Below are 17,114 nucleotides of genomic sequence, written 5' to 3' on the forward strand. Positions count from 1 at the left end.
TTGCAGATACTCTTGCTACCTGATAGACATAAATACCTAGTCAACCTCCTTTAAGCTTTATTTAAATGCATTCAGACCTCTCCTGGAAACCAGAACACGTGCTTACCCATCTGTAATTTTGACCTGCTTTTACTTGTACGAGACAGGGAACATGCACACAATTACTTCCGTTGATGTAACACAACAATACTGATGGTATTTGAAGACTCTAGAGGAGCTTTTATGTAGGCAGAACAATATTATCATGCATGCATCCCTTTACTGAAGGTAACCCTTACACTTTCCTTCAGCACTCTCACTGAATACCGAGTCTAACAGCCTTAGCTTCAGATCGAGGCATTTAAGTTCTCTGTACTCTGTAAGACTGTCTAACAGCCATACTGAAAGACAAAAGCCTCAAGCTTCAAAGTCTACATTAGTAAATTATGGTGCTAGCTTATAGAGGTGAGTGACAGCAAGCAGAGGATGAATGACACTTATGCTTGTCTTTGCACACTTACTGAGAACACTCCCTGCCACTTCACCAGTCCAGGAGCAACTAAGAGGAGAGCACCAGTTAGCCCGGTCAGAAGCACAAAAGATGACTTTCTAATAGAATAGAAGAGTTTAACTAACTAAACTGCAGTGCTACTAAATATTCAGGTTTAGTCACTGGGAGTTAATGTATCCAGTGTTCTGTGGCAAATACCTATTTTAGTCCATGGAATCAATCAGCAGTTATTCACTTAGAAGGAACAAAAAAACCCCAAACATCTTAAAAAGTAAGATCTTCAGAGCAGTATGGCTGCTGACTGCAGTAAGAAAACCTGCTGGCACAGCGCACGTCCCTGGAGTTGTAATACTGGACATCTTCCACAATTAGAAAAGCAAAATTGCAAATACCCTTACCACCTGCCTACCTGCCCCATTTTCAGTTAGGATCTACACAGGCACACATAAAAGCCATAAATTATCAGAAAAAAACAATGATCATGTACAATTTGATTATGTACAGTTACATTTCAAACCAGATGCAACACAGGATAGGACAATGTCCAACTTGAACACATTGCTAGCAAGGTCACTGAGCATACAGTTGTAGTTACATAACAGCACCACGAGAATGTAAACATCAAGCAAAACCTTTGAGAGATTTAGGCTTTTTATTTTTAACTGTTCTCCAGTGCTCACAGAAAAAGTAAAATTCTCATGAAACCTATTTATATTCAAGAAAGAATCTCCACTCCTTCAACAGCACCTGGTAATATATTTTTAAATGAGCAGGTAGTTTTGAAATCTTAATTATTCAAAAGGACTTAAAAATGACTGTTTTGTTAATTCTTTAGTTCTTGATTGATCATTAACAAAAACTAGCAGAGAAAGCAAGCCTTATGTAACAAGTTTCTCAAAAAGAAGAGAACTATTTATGTACTATTTATTAACACACAGCACCAGCACACTTCAAGTGGACACGTGCTTGTAATTTTTGCTGTCAGTCCAAGCTATAAAACCTCACCTCCCCAGAGGCAAAGCCTCTTCACGTTTATCAGAGAGCTTTCAAAGCACTTAAAAACTGAATTATCACTTTAGGCAATGCAGTTTCACGCACTGAAAAGGTCCAGAACCAGAGGAAGGCCGGGTGGTTTTACCCATTAGATATCACATGTGGAAAGAAGCAGCATAAGCCCTCTACAGCATTAAAAACAATCCCCATATTTCTGCAGCAACAGATCCAGTTCACGTGTAAACTTTAAAGAACAGAAGTTACTTTTATTCTACTTCTATAGCATTTCACGCCAAAATAAATTTGACATGACAACAAATTTAAGAGATGGCAAGTGAATGAGACAGAACAAAAAGTAGTTTTCCTCATTGTCTATCAGATGCTTTTCAGCTCACTGTGAACACACTGGAATGCAGCAGCAAGCCTTCAGCCTACTGTAATGCTTTCTCTGTAACGTCAGTGCTGATTGCCATAACAACTACCAGCTAAGGAAGTCAGGATAAAATTGTGTATGAGAATTTCCTGTTCACTGCTGAACAAAAGCATTACAATTAATCACTTGCAGAAGAGAAAATCTGGCAATAGGAGACTTAAAGTTTGTCACCTGTTCTTGATTACAAGCCAGATTTCATCCAATAATTTTTGATAGTCTGAAGACCACATAAAATCTTAAGAAATGATCTGTGATACTGTCTACCTTTGATAATAAAAGAGCACAAAAATTAAGGTTAGAAACAAGTTAAAGAGTACATATACATATTACACATATAGGTACACACACAACAACCTTTCTAAAGGATAAACTAAAATAACCATTTACTGCAGAAGAAACCTATTGCAAAGAAAGTGTCTTCTGTAACAACCTATTCAAGAGCACAAAAGAAAGACAAAGTAGCAACCCAAAGACTTAATGCACTGTTTACAAGACACTTAGGATGAAAAAGGATTAAACAGAAAGGAGGAACAAGGGGACAGAATCACAGAACCGCCAGGGTTGGGAGGGACCTCAAGGATCACGAAGCTCCAACCCCCCTGCCACATGTAGGGCCACCAACCTCCCCATTCAATACTAGACCAGGCTGCCCAGGGCCCCATCCATCCTTGAACACCTCCAGGGACTGGGCATCCACAGCCTCTCTGGGCAGCCTGTTCCAGCACCTCACACTCTCTCTGTAAAGAACTTCCCCCTGACATCCAACCTAAATCTTCCCTCTCTCAACTTAAAACCATTTCCCCTTGTCCTGCAGTTATCTACCCTTCCAAAGAGATTCCCCTGCTGTTTGTAGGCTCCCTTTAGATACTGAAATGCTGCAATGAGGTCACCCCGCAGCCTTCTTTTCTCCAGGCTGTCCTCCAGCACAAGCCCAGCTCCCTCAGCCTATCTTCAGAGGGGAGGTGCTCCATCCTCTGATAGTCTTTGATTAAACAGAAGGATGAACAAGAATTTGTTCAAACAAGCAACTTAAAGGTTCCAGCCCTAAGAGGTACAGGTCATCTAGTTACTAAATAATATATTTTTAAAAATTCTGAATATCGCTCAAGCCTTTCAGAAATATTCTAGAAAAGTCATGATGTTATCAGACTTGTATTGTAAACTAACAGGAAAACCAACTGGCTTCAGCCCTAAGAGCTCACAGTGTGCGAATCAGCACGTAAGTAAATAAGATTAAGCTTGACTGACGCTGCAATATTATGACATGTACATAATGCTATCTGATTTTTCAGACAGCCATCATTGCTTTTTTACTGTTCCTTAAACTCCTTAAACCATTAATAAGGCATGATACCTAGTAAAAGCCTACCACAAAGTACTACATCACATTAAGCAGAAAGTTTCCCACTGATCTATTTACAAGCTGGTCATTCAGACACTTCTGTATGAAGTTAGACAGTGTAGCTTTCTTAATAAAAAAAAATAAAATCTATAACTATTGGACACAGTACAGCTTAATAACAGATAAACAACACACAGTTTGCTTTTCAGTCTTACCTCAGCCCATTTAAGAATACAAGTCATGCAGAAAGCATGACTACAGTTCTCAGGAAAACCAATCTCCTGTTCCAGAAGGCAGTTCAGACAGATGGGGCACGTGTCACCGTCATGTAATAAAGTAGAACAAGAACAGCTCTCTTCTGTTTCTTCACCTGGTATTATTAACATTCACACTTAGAATTTTTGTCTGTTTTTGAAACAAAGTCCTTGTAGATTTCAGTAATAAGGTAATAAAATACAACCGTGCAGAGAGAAGAAAACTAATCAGATTTTCAAGTCTGCTGCAGTCAACATGCTGACAAGAGGAAAACTTACAAGCATATATTCCAGATGGAAAATATTGTACATTTCTTAGAATGCTGTGCCATGATTTGCCATTAAAACAAAGGAAAGTTAGCCCTAGGACTACTAGAATTAGGAAAGCATCACAAAGTATTTCCCACTGACTATAAAGTCATTTACTTACTGCTCTTCTGAAAGCTCCTCATATAATTCACTGTATCCACAAAATACATTACTCCAGCATATCATCTATTCATCTCTGCATATACATTCTTTCCCTTCAGTTTTCTACTTTAAGAACTACTTTAATCCAAACATCCTCAGATATTTACCTAATAACGTACATTTAACAAAAATGGAAGCATTTTTTATTTATATTGGAAATAGTTTTATAATACCGACTGTGACAAGAACCATTCTTCAATGGTTTTCACTCTAAGTTCATTATTTTTTTAATAACAATTGCCATTCCTATTTTTGCCCTGCTATTAGAAATCAACAAGTGAAATCCAGAATTCACAGGAAAGGACAAGTGCACTTCAAAGGCTGAAGAAAAATATTATGCTGAAGCAGTGGTTACGTTTTCAGAACAAGCAGCATACCAATTCAGGAACAAATTCAAAATCTAACCTTTCACAGCTTGAACTTGAATAATATAACTCGGATGCTTTTATACACAGACTTTACCTTCCATGCCTTCATGCTTTTGACCTTCTGTATCTTGAATGCACTGCTTTTTGTTCCTCATCTTCTTACAAAGTAGTCTGGAAAACAGAAACAGTTTACACAGTTCATTTATGCTGCAACTTGAAGATAAAAATGCCCACTATGGAAATAACAAGCGCTCTCAATTTCATTACACTTTGTAGAGTAGAAACACACAACATTAAGAGTCAGATACACATCATTTACACTGTTTGCCTTTTATGAGTATTATTAATGCTGTCTAGCAACTGGTTCTTCCAACTTTAGAACTGTTTTTTGTGCAACAAATGCAAAGTTTTTTGCACATTTTAAGATTGCCAACAGTGCTTTAACTTTTGAAAGTTAAACACATTACTAAGATTCTACGCAAATCACTCCGTTTAACATTGCAGTAAATAACCTACTTAAATTGTCCTTCATAAATGGTCGAAGCAACCAAATTAAGTGCTGAAGAACGAGCAGAATTGGTTGCTTTCCACCTCTAGCATCACAGTAGTTGTTGCAAGGGAGCAAAATGAAAGCAGCTTGTATTTGCTTCCTTCTTGCTTTTGTTTGCATTTGGAACTATTAACATCCAGGAAAGAAGGAAGGGAAAGCTGTAATATCAAATAAGAGACCATTTCACCTGTGTTTGTCAGTGAAGCACCAGGAATAGCAAGGACCATCCTTTTAAGAGGTATCCAAAGGAGTTGTATGGAAGAATAGCATGGACAGAAGATCCTTCAGATCCATTTCACAGAGGTTGAAAAAACTTGATATACTGCTCAATTAAGTAGCAAGTGTCTGTTCTTTGGATGACTTCTCTACAACATGCAGAATGAAATACGCTTGGAAAAACATTTACACTGAGGTCTGAATCTCTTGCATTTCAAACCCTGTGGTCACACTGGACATGCTATAAGCACCTGAAGTTCCAATCCAACAGCTCTACAGGACCAGCAACTTTGTTCTGAACTTCATAAAGCTTTTTAAATTTACTATTTAAAAGTACAAATTAAAGCTTCACAAATGACTGAATGACAATGAACAAGATTTACTATATAAGCATTCAGACCTGAGGCAAACTTACTGGTATCTCAAGCCCTACTCTCTAATGGCTTTACCAGAAAAAGCAGGAAGAGCTGAGAGCACCACCATCACATTTGTCAGCTAAATCTCTATGCTGCATAAAAGCTACACTGGCTGTTGCTTTGCTACCTGGATATCTGACAGTGGGAGAGGCAGAATTTGCCTCCTAAAACTTCTGATCGAATCTTTATTGTTTGATCTTTGCAGTAGCAAGTGTTTTAATGATCCCTCTCAAAAAAACAAAAAAAAACCAATTGAGAAATGAGATGATCACAGACAGCCATTATATCACACATTCCCTGCTTTTGCAGGCAGTCCAAGAAAGTAGGGCTCTAATCTGTGTGTCCCAAACTCAGCAAACACTTGTATATGATCTCTCAATTTAGACACATGATGCATTTGAACTTAGAGGAGTGATCTGTTTTGACGGCTCTGTTTACATAAAACACTGTATGTTAAAGAGAATGTCTATTACTTCCATTTTCATTTAATAACTCAAAACAGTTTCAAAGCTGAAACAATAATCAGACACACATGCAATGTATGGGAACACACTTGGTTTAGAAGATGACAGTAACATCCTCTACTTCCATCTTTTTTTGGGTAGTATGAAGCAGGACTCTTTCCAGCCCTATGCATTTTGATGGTCTTTAAGAAACCTTGGAAGGTTTAAGACTCTTCCCTCAGCAAGCATATTTTTAATGGAAAAAGCATCCTGATAATTAGACATGCGCAAAAACAAAGTTCAGTAAGTCATGATAGGACACAGAGCATCCTCTAGATCTCTCCATATGGACCCACCATGACCTGTGGACCACTGGAAGGCTGACATCCATCTGCTGATGAGCATCTTAAGAACTTTCGCCCTGGACCATCCTAGAGATGGACTGAGGAAATGGCATTTCCAGTGGCAGCTGAACATTTGAAAAGCTTTTCACCTATCACTTAACAACGCGTATCCTGTAAGAAGAAACTATCGGGTGTTCCCAAGTGTACATCAAGAACCTCCAGTTCTCTTTTATTTGGAAAAACTTGCAAGTTGTCTATAGTACCTGAAAGGTTGATGCGTTTCAAGTGACACCACAGTAATGTTGTTTGCCCTTCAATAAATGAGGACTGAACTGGGAATCTGGAAGCACTTATCATGGATTTATTTCTTTTTGCAGAACTTCTTAAAAACAGAACCAACAGGCACTCTCAAAGGAGACCTTATAAAGAGGATCTTTACTTATGGTCTGTTTGACTTGCACCTTGCCTTCATTCCTCTTCAGAGGAATGTCATAGAACCAACAAACACAAAGAGAAAGCAAGAAACCAACTCTAACGAAGAAACAGCTCTTCTCTATAGGTGGTTTAAGCCTATTTATGTAGACTCAGAGTCTAAAGAATCAGAGCTATTCAGGCAAGGAGACACTGCTGATTTAAAAAGTCCATCCAAATCCTCTAAGGATACAATTATCCAAGACAACTAATCTAAAAGCTGGCAGCCACCAAAAGAAGCAGCTCTGTTTCTCACCAACAGTGATAGTGAGCAGGCTCAGTTAACTAAGAGCCAAACGTGCCAAAGAAACAGCAAAGAACAGAATGGGTGAGTGAAAAGATAAAACAGGACCTTCTCTTCTGATGGCAGCAAGGTGCTGGAATAGCTAAGACTTGTCCAACTTTCTCCCTAGAAGGATACACCAATATGGCCAACTCAGTCAGGAACTGCAATGGGCCCCCCAGGGCACTGATCATGGCACCAAGCCTGCTGAGCTCAAGAGGTGCTGCTCAACAGAATCACAAGCATTAACATAGCTACTGGGACAATCCACACAAACACTGGCATTTCTGCAAGGTAGGAAAGGTATCATGTTCGACCAAAATCCCTAAAACCCATTCTCTTTCAAATATTCATCAAAAACACACTGAAGAAAGTTAACCTATACACGAGTACAGACTGTGCTATCACACAGCTGAGCCTCACTTTATGAGGAAGCTCATGAAGTCAAAAAAGTGCCAAGTCTGCACCACTGGTACATTCAGGCTGACCACTGACTACCAAGATGGCCAGTGCTTAGGTAAACCTAGTTCACAGTCTAAGAACTAAATGAAGCTAGGCCTGTTAGCCAGCAAGGAAAAAAAAATAACTTTGGAAGTTGTAACAGCACAGTCTCATTTCATTCAATGTATATATTCACAGCTAATACCTAACTTGTAATTCACAGCTACATTATATCCCTTCTGGTTCTTCAGCCAAACTTCTCAGGTTTGTAAGAAAAACCCCTTTCTGCTCTGACAGGCAACAAACCATGCTATAGTCAAGTCTCTGGCAGCTCCTGAGGATGCAGAAGTATTGAGGACAAAAGTCACACATCTTCCCTAGGCATTGGAATAATGCTGCTGCAATAAAACTGCCATTCATAACACTGCTTTCCAGAAGTGTTCTGAATCAAAGACAAATCCCTAATCTTCACAGAAATTTACAGCTTGGCCCACATCAGCTCTAAGACAGAACAAATGCTCCCTGGGTTTAATGCGTGTCATGGAGCCACAGCTAATTGCCCACATGCAGAAGTGGGCTCATTTACAGTAACAAGGATGAACAGAAGGTTCTGAAGACTAATACAAGATGATGAAAACTATATCCACAGAAGTTATGACTGTTCCATTTTGCTTTCCAAAACTATTATTTTCAATACTAGGCAATAAGCATTGTACTTGTTCCATATGCTGCTGACAGAACACTCAAGCACAGTGACAGACATAATAGAAATAAACAAGCAGTAGAAAACAGGCCACGTAACACTCTCTCGAAGTGTACAAGTCAGCAATAAGGAGTTTCTGCTACGTAACCTATGACTAAATTGTGTGAAATTGAGATTTACAAATAACAGGAACTAATTGCAGTTAGACACTACTGTTATGGTGCACATAGCTCAAGCAACTACACCAAATCAGCGCAAACACTTAAGTCTGTCTCTTGCTGCTGGAGGTCCTTAGCCACACATACACTTCTGCACCCAGCAGGGTTAGTATTACATACCACAGCCAGCAGAAATGGCTCAGTCGTTTCCAAGAGCAGTTAAAAAGTGCTTTTTTTCTACCCGCTTGGAAACATCAATATTTTCATGCTTTCCACCAGAGAGCAGATACGTGGCAGTAGGTCACTGAGGCCAAGTATATTCTTGCCACACAAGCAACTCTTCCAAACCCAGCCATGTCAAAAACCTGGAAAAAAAAAAACAAACTACATTTACTCAAACTTCGTTAGTCATTCTATTTACTTTTCCCCCACAAACTAGATCCGTGTTCAGCATACACTACTAACTTGAAGTTCGTGTCCCATTGCTACACTGCACACGCAACATTCCCACAAGATGAATGAGCATACTTCAGCCAGTGCTATGGCAACACAGCAGGACTTGCTGCAATCACTTCTCTGATGCTAAAGAAACCAGGAAGACATCTTTATGTTTCTTAATAACATCCTGAACACGCCCAAGGAGCTGGACTTAAACTGCAGGCATGCAGGAGATGAACTAAAAAGACCTTGCAAAGACAGTGAAAACTGGAAAAGCTAAGGCCTTTCAGCCGTAGAAGGAAAAAGGACTGCAAAATTCATACAGACATTCACACATAAAGTTAATACAACATACTAGAATTACGAAACCCACTGGCTCACGTAGCATTTTATGGATTTACTTCAATGGAAACATGCAAAAGACTGCACAGAACCATACCCATTCTCTTGTTAGAACTATACAGAACTGAGTCCCCCATTAAAAGTCTGCTGCTCTTTTATTTTAAAGATCAGATAAAGCATTTATGATACCATATGCTCTTTTAGTAGCTATGAAAAGCTGAGTTTCTATAAGAAGTAATTTCAGCTTGCAAGTGTTCAGACACTGATTTAAAAGCAAATCAAAAAGACAAAGAAAGTAACATGGCCATTCAAACACACGTTTTGCCTCACAAAGCATGCTCTTAGAAAAATATTATGTGAAAGCTAAGATGTCAAAAACACAGCCCTCAAGATCCTTTTCACTTTGAATAGCAGTATTTTATAAGCATAGGTCAAAGACCTCTTATAAATCTTGCACCAGAAATGCTTTGCTTTTGGGAAGCGGTGTAAAAATAAAGAGCTTACAAAGGTTTTTATCATGACAATTGAAACGGTTTTGAGCACCACCGTATTTTGCAGAAAATCTCCTATGGTATTTGTAGAACAAGGCATTAGATGCCACTTGAGAAGTAGTAAGACAGATGGGGAGTAAGCAGTTCCAATTACTGTTCACTTGCTTTCATGGTTCTGACTCAGTGATCACTTTCAAGATAGCTAAAACAAGCTAAAAAACGCAGCTGAGAATACAAGGAGTGTGAGAAGGTTTCCTTGATGCTGATAGCGACAGACAAAGTGTAACAGGAACTATTTGCCATGAAAGTGGGAAAAGCCAGACCTGAGCTTAAAAATGTACATTGAAGAATCACAGTTATATTGATCTAGAGTGAAGGATATACTTTACCTTCTTTGCTAAGATATCTTAATTTGGCAACATCTTGTCCTAGGGAGTTCAGACCTAACAGACAGCTTTTCAATTGTTTCACGGGGCTTGCAATTACTTTCTGTTACACCTACCTGTCCACAGGGGCCACCACCTTTTGTGTCACAAGTAGCAAACTAAGAACATTCAAGAAAAGCTAAACTGCACAGAAGCGCTTATTCAGCGGCTGTATAGAAAGCAGAGTATTTCCTCCTCTCCCCTTCCTGGATCTTCACAATCACCCAAGTAATTCGTTCAAGCAGTCCAATTAACACTGCTCATCTGTTGTGAGAACACAAGCACCGAGTATCATTATGGCTCCATTCCATTTCAAGCTTTCCACCTCTCCTGTGGAACGCCAAAGGTAGAAAGAAGAGTTCACTGCTGCAGCACTGTGTTGCTGATAAAGGTATGGATGGACTTATGTGAGAACTTGAAATCCACCAGCATCTGGATACATCTTTGTTGTTAGAGCTGCCAGTCAAACAAAAGCCAAGCAGGAACACAGGTGTTAACTCACTTGATGCCAGCAATAATTCCGAACACTAGGAGCATCAGCCAAGTTGACTAACTCACAATAGCACTTCTGAAGGAAAATCCACAGTTAAGTGGTACTTAAAGTCAGAGCAAGTGCATTTTAGTGGGAGCTCACCAATCCTTACATCGAGTGCACCAAGACAGCCACTACTGCTAGTGCCTCACAGAAGTGATCAGATACTGCAGTTTGCCACAGCACTTGGCTTCTGGAAACTGCTTCTAGAAGACTTCTTCAGTATTCTACTTGATACCACGGGAGTGAAGAAATATGAAATAATCTCAGAAATGTAAGAATGCCACCGGCCACAGAACAAAATTAAAACATTACCTGCACATGTTTGCTGTGATGGTAGACACTGCACACTGGTTGTTCCATATACCAAACTGTGACCTAATGCACAGACCATTAACCAAGTTATCCTCAAACCTCTTTAACCACAAATACACCAGAAGCAGATGAAAATTTGCTTTACAGAAGACCAACCAAACAATACCCAAAAAGTTAAAACTCAAACTGTGCGTGCTCCTGGGGAAGAAGGGTAACACCAGTGTTTCATCAAGACAATTTGTGAGAAAGCATTGCTGCATAAAAAGAAAATGGATGAAAATATTCACTTCAGCACTACATACACAAATGTAACATGCAGATACTCACATACCTATGGCTGCGTGCATAGTTGTTCATAGCTGCATCAAATATAAAATATATTCTAATTTTGCCTGCTTCATAGATAATCAAACACAGTATTTTGATCATCCTTTGTCATATCAGTGAACAATTCTGCCAGCCTAAAAATGACAACTTCCACATTTGGTTAAGTTTAATTAGCTTCTCTTAAGAATTTCAGTTGGAGAAACAATCAGAAGTGTCATAAATATAAGCTGTAGGAAAGCAGTACGTTTCTAGAAGCAATGGGTTTTAAAAACAAACAAACAAAGAAATAAAACTCCAAAATAAAAACCTCCTCACAGGGAAGAACTGTTGGTTGGACCTGGTACGGGCTACTGAAACACAGATTGTGCATATTCAACCTTTGAGAGTCCCCCCAACAGTCACTAGGCCTCTGGCACACTGCCTAGCCTATGTGTAGAGATGGGATGGATAGCTGCAGAATAGCAGAGCAGCACCTTCAAGGAACAGAAAGGCAAACAAGCGTTCACCTTCCAGCAGCTGCCACCCTACAATTTATTTCAAGACCACAGCCAAGTTCCTAACCAAAGGAACCACGCGCGTTTGGTCCAACCTCAGAGCCAGAAAGACATGTTCACAGCTTGTAAGCTGTTTCTGTAGCCTCACCACTGGCTTAAAAATAATCACCATGCTCATATCCTCTCAGCGCGAGCTCACTACTCTTCCAGGTAAGGCAGGTACATACAGATGAAATAAAGTGTACCCACGCTGCTGAAAAGCCATGAACCAGCCCTTGTTCTGAAGTATTCTTTATGTAACATGCACATTAGAAACCTCTGAGATTTACAGCTACAGGAGAAACTTTAAGGCATATTATCTTCACGTTTGCAAGATAGGCAAATAAAGACAATAAGAACAGTTCTGATATGTATAAAAGCTATTTTCCTCTTCAGCAGTTTGGCAGATAAACCATTTCAGAATTTATTCATACAAAATGCTGCACTAAAGAATCAGTTCAGATGTCAGTAGGAACTAGAGTGCAACCTATTTACAGCAAAACTGAAGTGGAAGGACATTATATAGCAGACTTTAAATAGGTTTTACACATTTTACTATGCTCAACATGATGGAAGATTGAGAGCATTCCGCAAAGAATTCCTGTAACAGGTAAAAACACGTTTGTAACCAAAGCACTCCATATCATGAGCAGAACCATCTACAAGGCAAAGGCCAGAACTCACACATATGATGCTATTCAAACTTCAGTCAGGTGAGAGCAAAAGAATCTTTATCTCCTGGATGTTTCAGAAGGGACAGCTACATAACCACAGAACATAAACTTACATCTTCATATTGAGGCTAACTCAACAACCATCACATACTGTGCTTTGAGCACTGTACACTAAAGCTCAAAAACCTCACTAAATTCCTAGAGAAGCATTCCCAATCTTGAATATGATCTGAGCCTGAGATAAAGCAGTGATTTCAGCTTTACTGCTTACAGAGAAGGTCTGAAAAACACTCTTTCTTGATCTCTCTCTCACCAAAGTGATTTTCTGGTTTTGTAAAGACAAATTTACTGTCCATTCTGCCTACTCACAAGTAACTTTAAAGCAAGTGAACCATGGAAAAAATCCTGCATATTTCTTATTTGGTCCATTTACCACTCTAGAACTTATCACATTAGCAACTGTGAGCTATTGAAGAAATGTGCAGAAGTCCAACATTGCGACTTCATGTAAAAGCCTAAAAAGCCCTTCCCCCTCCCACATTTCATCTCCTCTGAGGAAAACAAACAAAAACCTTAATATTCCTAAAATCTCTAAAAGAAGTCACTGGAATCACTTCCAACTCCTCTCCACAGGGCAGGAGCATTTTCGTGCATTTCTAAATACAGCTTCCTGGTTGAACAACAAAAATAAATGCTTAAGTTTTGATTTAATCAATTAAATCGCAGCATTTTTAAGTCACTTTGCCATTTCATTCAAGGAAATCACTGCTTACGTTAAGAAGGAAAGAAACTATGGTGAACTGACTAGAGACTTTCCCCATTGCTTTCCCGTGACAAGAAGCTTTGGATGCCCACCGCTTCACTAAGCTAAACTACCGCTCCCTACGATCCAAAGGAGAGTTAAGCACTCACTACATTAACGATTCAGAAGTGCAACACGAGCCACGAAGCTAACAGGACTTCCCTTTAAGGTCACCCGAGCCCCAAATCCTTAAGAAGGGCTATTCAATCAGCAGAGCCGTTCCGATCCGTTCAATGACTACGGCTTGAGCGACCATATCGGTTTCTGCACGCTTTCAGGAGGCTGTTCTTCCCGGCGGCAGAGCCCAGGCACTGCTCTTAACGAACCGCTCCGCCCTCCCGCCTTATCGCGTTCTCATTAACAACTCGCGGTCGACTCGCCGCGTGACACAAAAGCATCATGGGAGGGAAGGGAGCGGGATCGGCCTTACCCGAATTGTCCCGTTTCAAAGTTACCGAGGCGGAGACGGGCTGTCAGCGCGGAGCTCCGTGCAGCCCGCCGATGCCGCTCAGCGCTCACGAAGAGCCGCGAGCCGCACACCGCGCTCCCCAAAAGGGTCCCGCCGCTCCGCACACAACCGGAGGAGCCGCGCCGATGTCGGTCACTCCACGCAACTTCCGCCAACGCGCGCTCCGGGCCCGCTGGCGGCACGCTTCCCGCCGGACGGAGGAGCTTTGTTAGCCGCTACGCTCCACGTGAACCCGCCGGGGGCCGCTCCTCCTCCCGCCCCGCCAGCATTCCCCTCCGGCCGCTCCGAACAGGCGGCCCCGGGGCGCCCCTTTGTCCTCCCGAGGTCGCGCGTCCCGTCCCGAAGACCCCGGGAAGGTTCCGCCGGAGCCGTGCTCGGGTCCCGCCCCCCGGGCCGCGGAGGGAGCGGGCGGGCTCCGAGCGGCGGTGGAGCACCGGGATGAGCCTGCCGTTGTTTACCTGGCGCCGCGGCGTCCTCCAGGGCGGTCACCACCATGGAGCGGAGGCTCCGCTTCCCCCGCCCCGCGGAGGGCCGGCAGGGCAGGGCCGGGGCTGGCTCAGCGGCCGCCGGGCCACATGTCCGCGCGGCCGAAGGGCAGCGCCGGCGGGGGCCGCGCGGGGGCGCTGTTCTGCCGTCTTCCGCTTCGAGAGGAAGTGAGGAATGAACAGCGTGGCGGCACGGCCGAGAGAGCATTATGGGAAAGGTCCTCCAGCGCCGCTTGAAGGGGGGAGGGGCGGGGGGACGGAGGAACACGTGACTCGCCGCCTCATGGCGGGCGGGGGCGCCGCCTGCTGGCGGCGCGGGTTCGGGGAGCAGTGCAGTGTGGAGCAATGCAGTGTCGGAGTGCAGTGACGTCATCTGAGCGCGACGCGTGAGGGGCGGGACTGCTCCTCCTCCGTGCTGAACATATATGTGTATACATGTATATGTATGTATGTATGTATATATGTATGTATTTGTATATGTATACGTGCATTTAATAACAGCGGATCTGGGCAGCTGTCTGATGGGGCAGACTGGGACGAAGTCCCCCTGGGGATAGCGGAGGTCTCCATGTGCTGGGTTACCTGGCGACGGCTGTTGAGGTACACGAGAGCTGTGACAGGCCGGGTACAGGGGCTTTTGGCTGCCAGGCTGCCGGCTGTGTGGTGCTAGGCGGCCACCTGTCTCCGTGCCAGCCTGCTGGCAGCCCCTGGCGTACATACAGGGCTGCTGAGGGCATGCTGGACACGTGGCTCCTGCCCCATGCCTCCCTTGCTGAGAGCATAGCATCGTCAAGCAGAGGGATGTCCGAGCTGGTGTGGGTCAGTGCACGGTCCAGGGCACTGGTGTGTCCCGAATGACCAAAGTAAGGTCTGCACTAGTGTATGTCCATTGGTGACTTTAGTTGCCATGATTACTGACAGAATATTAATTAAGGATTATCTCAGGAGAGCTTGAGTTAAGTCACAGCAGCCTGCAGGGACAGTGTGTAAGAAGAATTACGGAATGAAAGGAAAAGACTTTTCATTAGCAGGCTGCAGAGAAATGTAATAAGAAGCAAGACTGTAGTGATAAGTAGGAAAGCACAGATGGAAGGAGAAAGATAAAATGTCTAAGGTAAGTTTGACTTTAAGGGTTATTAAGGTTAATGAATGCTATCATTTAAATAAAAGAACAAGCTATTTTGAAGGATGGGATGAAAGAAATCCCCGTTGCAGGTTAAGAAAGATGACTTTCAGTACTGCATTTTGAATAGACTGAAATCTTGGAAGACCCTCAGACCAGGCACTGAAGCAATTAAGAAAGGGGAATAGTAGGGGAAATCAACTATGTCTTTGATTAGTTGGCCACTGAGGTGAGGTTTGGTTGTAAGGAGGGCATACTATACAGAACTGCTGCATGTTTTTACTTATTGTTGAATTTTTAAATTAAAATTACTACTAAGTCACTTGGGATTCAGAGATGCATTGGAAACTTTGGTATTCACTGTTTCTGTCCCAGGTCAAAAAGACCTTGCTGCCATCTGCTCATGGTGCACAGATCATATTGCACAGAGGAGCCAGGGAAACTGAAGAGGGGTATCTGTGTGAGAGAGGAATGCAAGAACAAACACTCATCATGTCTAAGGTGCTATCTGTCCTTTTTTTTCGATCTTCTGATTGCGTATCTTACATGTGCAGAACACAGGCATCCCTATCCTTTCCAGCACTGACCTTCATACCTACTCGTACAACTTCAAAATATATTAGTTGAGCTGCTTTGGCCCTTTCTCATCCACCTTTGGAGGTACGTATTGCACATACACACACAATTTACAATTGACAGAAAAACCTGGGACTTTACTGCTGGCAGCCTTGACTTTTTATACATGTCCATAAAGTTCCAGCCCTCAGAGGTTTCCAGTCCTGCTGGGGCTGAAAGATAATGCTCTTTATTTGGATGTCTGCTTCCAGAACCAACTTGTCAAGGGTGAGAAGGCAGTCAGTTCTGCTGAAGAAGGAAAGAGTGCGAGCTGTGGCTTCTTCTGCCTGCTCTGTGCATGACAAAAAGGAGAGTGAGTAGTGTAGGTTTTGTACAAGTAGAGGGTTGTGAACTCTGATTTTCTACTAGCTCGTGCAAATCTTATGGTATAGGCACATTCGTGAATTTATCAGACTGCACTCATTCAGGTACTTGTTAGTATTTTTCTGAAAAATTGAGAAGGGAGAGCGATTTGGCCAGAAGGGGTAGATACAATAAATTGGGAATAAAGGTGGACAGGAAGAGAAATATTAGGCTAGGACAAAGTGAATAGCTACAGAAGTAAATCATTACAGTTTTGATTAGTGGAAAAACTGGGAGCACCAGATAATTAAATTGTGTTACTAGATGTATCTTTTATTAAAATGAGACTCTTACTTCAATAATCTTATGATTTTTTAGCCAAGCTTATGTTTTTTTTTTTTTTTACAATTTCATTTTCTTTTTCACACTTGAGAAGTGGTAAAAATGCAATTTCTTTAGTATGTTTTACCTGCTCTAAGCTTAAAATATTCTTACACTGATGCTAGAGATTGTCCATAATAAAGGTAGACACCACAACTCATAAATCCTTTCTTAGAGTAAAGCTGGGACTAGTGAAGGCAGCTGCTACTACCAATTGTCTTTTGTAGCTAGACTTGAGTATAACTGTTTTTGGTCATATTTTCTCCCCCTGTCTCTTTCTAAGAAGGATGGGGGGAGGATGTAGGATGTGAGAGCAGTTTGGTAGTCATCTCATGCCCTGCCAAGGTCAACCCAGCATAAGGCACATATTTTTTTAGAAGTAGGAGTCCCCTTTTGTTTGTCCTGTTTTGGTTGGAGTATGTACTCTGGATACATTTTCAGAATTTCCCTATAGACACAAGAACTAGGAACTTGCCTGAAGCT

General features: G+C 41.9%; 1 protein-coding gene across 6 annotated transcripts in view; it reads right to left on the reverse strand.

The window, feature by feature from the left end:
- SCAF11 (SR-related CTD associated factor 11) overlaps positions 1-14,269 on the reverse strand; it is a 39,074-nt gene extending 24,805 nt beyond the window's left edge. For 3 of the 6 annotated variants that reach the window (XM_042815501.1, XM_042815500.1, XM_042815495.1), the window contains exons 1-4: positions 14,183-14,269; positions 8,557-8,741; positions 4,446-4,522; positions 3,474-3,628 (exon numbers count right to left, since the gene is read on the reverse strand). In XM_042815501.1, the coding sequence (XP_042671435.1) occupies positions 3,474-3,628; positions 4,446-4,506 (216 nt within the window). In that variant the 5' untranslated portion in view covers positions 4,507-4,522; positions 8,557-8,741; positions 14,183-14,269. Of the gene's footprint in view, positions 1-3,473; positions 3,629-4,445; positions 4,523-5,088; positions 5,227-8,556; positions 8,742-13,685; positions 13,764-14,182 lie in introns of those variants that run through there. The other 3 variants (XM_042815496.1, XM_042815499.1, XM_042815498.1) reach the window with 3 other exon arrangements.
- Between the last annotated feature and the right edge of the window lie 2,845 nt (positions 14,270-17,114).

The sequence above is a fragment of the Centrocercus urophasianus genome, unplaced genomic scaffold (genome assembly GCF_019232065.1).
Source record: "Centrocercus urophasianus isolate 14NV4802_14NV808 unplaced genomic scaffold, USGS_Curo_1.0 seq_15, whole genome shotgun sequence".
Classification (NCBI taxonomy): domain Eukaryota; kingdom Metazoa; phylum Chordata; class Aves; order Galliformes; family Phasianidae; genus Centrocercus; species Centrocercus urophasianus.